The sequence below is a fragment of the Oreochromis aureus genome, linkage group 19, assembly GCF_013358895.1.
Source record: "Oreochromis aureus strain Israel breed Guangdong linkage group 19, ZZ_aureus, whole genome shotgun sequence".
NCBI classification, from domain to species: Eukaryota; Metazoa; Chordata; class Actinopteri; order Cichliformes; family Cichlidae; genus Oreochromis; species Oreochromis aureus.
Window position 1 is genome coordinate 25008601 of NC_052960.1, and position 7065 is coordinate 25015665.

Sequence of the window (7065 nt, forward strand, 5' to 3'; positions counted from 1 at the left end):
TTTGTAGACTTGGTTCTTTCCCTTGGTGGGTACAAACATCTCATTATGTACAGGTTCAGAGAAAGGGTCTTCTAAAAGGCACGTCGCTCAGCCTTCCTCTGTCTCTTTGCACTTTTTTTTGTTGCGCTTTGAAGGTTTTCTGGGCTTTAGCCAGTTTTTTACCTTCGGTTTAAGTCAGAAGAACAAAAAAAGGGGGGATCACACAGACATATTCTCCAGAATACAGCATTTATTTACTGACCATTTTTGGCTATTTTTATTTTATTTTTTGTAATGTACTAATACAATCCACCTGATAGGTTTTTAACTTATAAATCAACTTAAAAACTCCAGTTCCTAAAATTAACACGGAGATGACCTTATTTAAAATGCTCTGTTAAATGTTTTCTAAATTTGTGATTCTTTTTAAATCATAAAGTGCTCAGCAAGGTTGTTTTTACTGAAGAATATCACCCACTTCTTCTGTAACATGTTTTGCCCTCAGTAAACTTCACTTCTATCTGTCAGGCAAGCAAAAACTGCAGAGAATGTTTGAAGGATTTAATTCTCCAAAAAAATATTTTTGTGTCTTCAGAAAGTTGTTTTAGATGCAGGTGCTGGAAATATTCTCCCCTTAATGTTTTCTGTTCAGTGTCTTCTAACATTTGGGCCCATACTAAGGATGAGAAACAATGTGTAAGACATTTTCACTACAACAAGGTGTTTTTTGTTTTTAAATGGGTGTGTGGTGACACGATAGTATAAATGGGTAAATGGGTCTCTTCAGACATTGCTAAGAACTTTTCTTAATGTCCCACTTTGTAAAAGGAGGCCTTATTTTGTTTGGACATGCTGATGGTTTCCTGCGGATGTTCCAAGTAGTCGGATCAGTCATTCCAATAGGGGTTGGGATTTAAGAGAGGAGGCTATTAAACACTGAATTCCTCAAACGGATCTTGTGAAACAGCATGGTAGCTGTGGTCAAACTGAACCAGTCATTGATGTACATATCAAAAGATCAGGAGTTTTGTGGCCTTCTCAGGGAGCTGTCTTGAGGCCCATGGCTCCCTCTGGTGGCTGATTTTGTAAACTGTCATCTTCCTCTGGCAGCGTCATCGTCATCCAGAGCCTCCTGTCGGTTCTGCTCAGGTGTCATAACCATCCTGCATTCCCATTCATGGCGTCTCACTAGGGTTTTTGTGTTTGTCCTCATCTCTGTGGCGCACTCACTGTGACAAAATAGAGCAAAAGACTATAAGACGAGCCAAAAATAAAACCGAATACAGTAATAAATTGTGTAGTTGGTTAAATGAATATAATGAAGTATTCAAATGAGAATTGAGCTTAATTACCTTCTCTATTTTCCTGTGAACACTGATGCAATCACTATTTCAGTGTAGGCCTGCAATATCAATTTTAAGATCTTGCTGTTAAGTAAAACTAAATCAGAATTTGGCTGAAAATATCAATTGTTCACAACAAAGAGCAAAAATAGTAAGTTTACTAGCTTAAAAAATGAGTCCAATTATATTAATTATCTAAATAAATAAGGATTAATCAGAAAATGTGGAACAATTGCATGATTTTTTTTTTTTTTTTTCATGCTACAAAGAACAGACAAACTGAAAAGTGGAGTTATTGAAAAGTCTTGTGTTCAATTTCTTCAGAAGATGAAAAGTCTTAGCTACAATTTATTTATTTTATTTTTTTTTTAAATAAAATCTCCATTTTAACCAACAATATTATTTATTTACTCAGTTCCATTTTTGACTCGTCTTATAGGCATTAACTTAATTTTGTCTGGTTTGGGCCGCCGTACATTTCTGCTAAAAACTCATCTCATCTCTGAACGTAACAAGTTTTCTTTATTTTCCTCGTCCTCGGGACATTTTAGGTTCACTCACATTCTCCTCCCGGTGTGTTTTTTGTCTTCCTTACCTTCTTGTGTCCTTTAACCTTGACCTCTTGCTGCTCTTCCTCTCTGCCTAGGGTCAGTATTGACCCGGCCAAACGGCAGTCGGCCAAAACAGGGCCTGCCAACCCTTCTACCCAGGGAGGAAAGACCCTTAGTAAGTCTTCTGCCCTCCAGTCTCTTTCAGCCTTTTCTTCTTTCCTTCCTTCTCATTATCTTCCATGTTTTTCTTTCTTTTCTTTTTTTTTTTTTCTTTTCAGCCTGTCCTCATGCCATTCATTTAAATATTCTTTCCTTCTTTCTTTTCTTGTCATGAGTCCACTAAGATTTTCGGCACATCCTCAGATTCACGTTTTTTCTTTCAGATTCAGGAGCGGAAGATATAGAGAGTTGTAGGAAGATGAAGATCTAGAGTAAGGGGCTGTTTCCATCCCTCAATCTCTCCTGAGACTAAAGTCTGAGTTTCAGACTTCCCTTCCTACATTGCCTCACCCCGCCTTGCCTCACTCTCCCCCCTCGGTCTTGTGATTTTTCACAGCCTCTCTGGCCGACCCAGGACCTGCTGTCAGTCCTGTCTGTTCGCTCGTCTTCTTGTTGTCGAGTCCCTCAAGCTGTCAGGAGTTTGGACTCTGTCCCTCCTCCACAACCCCGTCCTGTTTTCTGTTCTGCAGGCTGCAATGCATGCTGGGAGCCTGACACAGTACACCCATCCTGTCTGAAAAACGGGGAGATTACCGACTATTCACTTTTAATCTAATCTTGTCTTACAGTACAGACATTTTTTCTTGTTTGTAGTCGTTCAGCACCCTCCCAAAAAAAGTATTTTCTGGCAGTCATCACTTTGAGGGAAAGATCTTGCAGTAGGTCTAAATTTTTATTGCAATCCAGTAAATTTTCTTGTGAAATCAACCTGGTTAGTAGGAAGGAATCCCCTGCTTTATCTCGAGTCTTTGTTTGTACAAGTGAGGCTAGGAAATGAATCTGCAGATTATTCCTGTGTATAAGATGCGCAGGAACAGTAAAGAATTCAGAATGAATCCAGCGGTAAGCCAAAGAGGTCATTTTTGCTTTATGGAGGGGAAAAAACTGCACGTGAAACAAATTATGTAAAGAATTTTCTTCATTATACCTGCCATAGAAATACTTGTATGAGGACAAACAAGGAAGGCAAATTACTTCTGACTAATGCAGAAGATTTCATCGTGCTTTCCTTAAAATGTCCCAAATGTCGTCTCACTGCCAAGTTATCAGCTCGTCTTCTAGTTGGTAGGAGAGCCATTACAGAACCACACACATACACAAAGTCCTGTCTATGGCTCACGTTTGTGACTTAAAAATAGTTGGTGAGCTTTTTGTTCTGTCGATCAGAGTGAGCGCGCTTCTGCAGCGCTGCTGAACGTGCTGCAGCTTCAGTCACAGGGACAAACTGTGAAGGTTTGGTTTGGTTTTTAGAGCCTGAGCGTCATGTTGGAGGGAGCTTTTCCCTAAACAGTGCCTGTTTTCATGTGCGTCACACACACGGCTCGTATCAGGATTTCATCATCAGTTGTCTTCAATATATATATATATATATATATATATATATATATATATATATATATATATATATATATATATATATATATATATATATATATATATATATATATATATATATATATAAAATATAAATAAATAATAATTACTGTTAACCTTAGGAAAGGTTAAGCAAGCATTTCAGAAGCTGTTTTAAATGTAATTTTTAAAGTGATCAAATAATTTTGATAATTAGTCCAAATGCAAATAGACATTTTTAAAATGTCACGTACCAAGGTTTAAATTGTTAAATAGAAAGAATCGTGATGGGTCACGTGTTCTCTAACAGTGTATTTAAAAGGCTTAAACTGGGATTTTATATACATTTACTGTAAGATACATCGTCAAAGGATGTGTTTGCAGAGCAATAATCAACTTTCTTGTATTTTTTTTTTATTTTATTTTTTTTACCCCCCATTATCGTCCTGTCATCCTATAGGCCAGTGAAAAGATCTGCTTTTTTTAATTCTTTTTTTAGCTTTTTGTGCTGTTCAGATGTAGATTAGAATCTTTTTTTTTTTTTTTTGTTTGGTTTTTTGAGAGGCGAGAAAGTCCAGTCAAGTAGCGCTGCATCACTGCCTTCACTTCCTACCTCACCTGAATGTGGCCTGCAGGCTGCATCTCCTCTTATTTTGCTGCTGTTTTGCGTCGACACACCGCTGTCAAGCTTTTCTTTGTGTGTGCTCCTGTTGGCTTCAGTCTGGGACATGAACAGTCATCACTTCTTTGTTTGATTTCTTTATTTATTTTCCTCTCTCTTTCTCACAACTCTTTGTTGATTTCAATGGAAGTCAAAGCTTCCATTTCTTTTTCTGTTTTTTGGTGGTGGCTCTCGTCGTCGTTCAAGTATTCATCACATTCTCTCATTTTTAAATATGATTTTTCACTGGAAATGATCAAAAATGGTTGTCATGCAAGACCTACATCTTTTTTTTTGTTTCTTCTTTCCCCCCCCCGCCCTGACTCCTCCTCCCCGTCTGATCTTCTTTTACGCCCCAGAGTCTCCACCGAGTTTGAGAGAAACGGGAGACTTGAGGGCTCAAGGTGAGGTTACCTCCCCCGCGTTCAGTGTGTCTTCCCTTCCGAACGTACGCTTCAGTTTGTCTCCGTCTGCAGCATCATCCAATTTGCTCAATCCCCCTTCCCCCTGCATAGGAACCACTTTGTGCTTACTCCCTTCTGGGACGTTCGAATGTACTGTTGCATCTTTAAAGCCTCGTCTTTGAGTGTTTTTTGCTAAAATTATTGATTTTTTTTTTATTTATTTGATTTTTTTTTTTTTTTTTTTTGCATGGCACTGTATTTGTGAGCTACTTTTGTTAGCATGGCATGCTTCTTTATTTTGTCACTCCTGAAGCTCAAAGACTGCCGCCATGTGTCTAGCTCCAGTTTACATACAAGTTATTTTCCAGAGAATAAATATTTATATGTGGAAAAACCCAGAAACTTTTTAATCATCTGAATTATCATATTGGTTACAATGTAAATGAATTTGAAATGAATGAACATGAGAAATGAAAATTAAATTCAAAATGCAGTGATGGGAGAACAAAAACAGGTCAAAATATAGACGAACACTAGAACAGAACCATTTTTAATGCATACAGGATATATTTGCTTTTCACTGTTACCCAGTACTTACATTACTAACCCTAATATCTTTGAATTACAGACAATTTACAAGACTATGGTGGATATTTGTCTTTTAATCACAGCTTCATCCAGTGATTACTGTCCTTTATTGCTTAATCTGTTCCACTAGAGTCTTTTAATTAATACTCTCAAAAATATTTGACTGCTATAGTGTGTGTATATATATCGATCTATCGATCTATCTATCGATCATAGGGGCTTAACCAGTCTGGCATATTGGACAAATTATCTTTTATATGATTATAAAACTAAATAAATGACATTCAGTCACAGTTTGCGTGCCTCATCTTGACTCAATATTAAGGCAACACACTGGATATAAAACTGCAAAAAGATAGGATCCCAGATTTAGAAGTAATGTAAAGCAGACAAAAGTACGACTAATCTAAGTGTCTAATAAAAACAATGAGATGTAGGTCCTGAAGAAATGAGTCAAACATGAGCTCAGATTTAAGTTGTTTGCAGAAATCGCGGCAGTCTTCTGGGTTTTTCAGACTTGCTGCTCACTTTAAAACCACTGACAAAATGTAGTAAACGTGAAATATTTGATTTCAAAATGCCAACAAAGGTGAAAAAAGAATGATGATAGAAATTGTGTAGCATGAAATCTAAGCCTTCACACTTTATTTAAAGAAGCAAACCTCAATCTTAAGTCGTTTTTACTCCATTTCGTCAGTTTCACTACTTTTCAGCTTCATGCTGAGACTTAAATGATTTTTTTTTTTTGTGTTGCTTGTTTCCCTCATATAAAAATAAACAAACTGGGGCTAGAAGATCTCATGTGGAAATGCATCAGAGCTGTGTACAACATGATTTAATTTCAACTAATTCCTGCTGCTTCTGCCTGTTTTAAATATTTTTTCAAAATAAAATGTTTTTCTTTCAAATATATTCACAGATCCTGCTTTGTAAAATGCGGGAGGAATACTGTGTGAGACTAAAAACTGTCCTCCGTTTCTCTTTCTCCCAACAGTCGCCATGTACCTGGGGATCAAAAAGGGGAAAATAAAGACAGTAAACCCCGCTCCCTCAGATTCACTTGGAGTATGAGGACCACCAGCTCCATGGAGCCCTGCGATATCATGCGGGAGATTCGCAAGGTGCTCGACGCCAACAACTGCGACTACGAACAGCAAGAGAGTTTCCTGCTTCTTTGCGTCCATGGAGACGGGCGAGCTGAAAACCTGGTGCAGTGGGAGATGGAGGTTTGCAAGCTTCCCCGTCTCTCCCTCAATGGCGTCAGGTTCAAAAGGATATCCGGCTCATCCATCGCTTTCAAAAACATTGCTTCCAAAGTTGCCAATGAGTTAAAGCTATGAACAAAAGGGTTTAAAGTATACATATATATCTAGAAGTATTTAAGCTGTACAATCATCCAAGTAGCAGTTTCCAAATGTCTCCTTTTTCTAAACAAAACACAGAGTATGTATTGAATATTATAATGTATAGATTAAGGCTTTTGGCAATAATCACCGAATTACCTACTAATATCTCAGTCTGTTCTGACCGCACAGGGTCGACATTAATGAGTTGAATATGATTTGTCATGCTGTGAATGTGGACGAAAAAGCATTTCTGGTCTTATTTATTTCACCTTTTATTTTTCTCTCTCCTGGAAAAAGGAAAATGACGTAGCGTTCTGTTTTCAGTGTAAATAATGTACCTTACTTTGAAGATGGCTTCTCTGCAATACTCGTTTTGTTTTGTTTTTTTCTTCTCCTTTTGTATTTTGTTAAAAAGTAGAGATGATGGGGAGTCCATGTAAATGCCCACATGGTTAAGGGTCACTCATGTCTCAATTAAAGTGTCTGTCAACCTAAACCTTGAGTCTGATCAGTGTTGGGCTTGTTTCCAGCTTTATCTAAGTTACTTCTGATGTCAGTGCATGTTAGGACATCTCTGCTTGTAGTCATTCAGGTCTCAAAACAAAGTTTCCCCAACTTTGC

The 7065-nt window shown here is 37.6% G+C and overlaps 1 protein-coding gene across 11 annotated transcripts in view; it reads left to right on the forward strand.

Annotated features, from left to right (window-relative positions):
* Positions 1-6946, forward strand: part of mark3a (MAP/microtubule affinity-regulating kinase 3a) — a 48108-nt gene extending 41162 nt beyond the window's left edge. For 2 of the 11 annotated variants that reach the window (XM_039603343.1, XM_039603344.1), the window contains 4 exons: positions 1969-2048; positions 2257-2304; positions 4466-4510; positions 6093-6187. In XM_039603343.1, coding sequence (XP_039459277.1) covers positions 1969-2048; positions 2257-2303 — 127 coding nt within the window. In that variant the 3' untranslated portion in view covers position 2304; positions 4466-4510; positions 6093-6187. Of the gene's footprint in view, positions 1-1968; positions 2049-2256; positions 2305-4465; positions 4511-6092 lie in introns of all 11 variants that reach the window. The other 9 variants (XM_039603340.1, XM_039603341.1, XM_031753558.2 and 6 more) reach the window with 5 other exon arrangements.
* Positions 6947-7065: the final 119 nt, after the last annotated feature.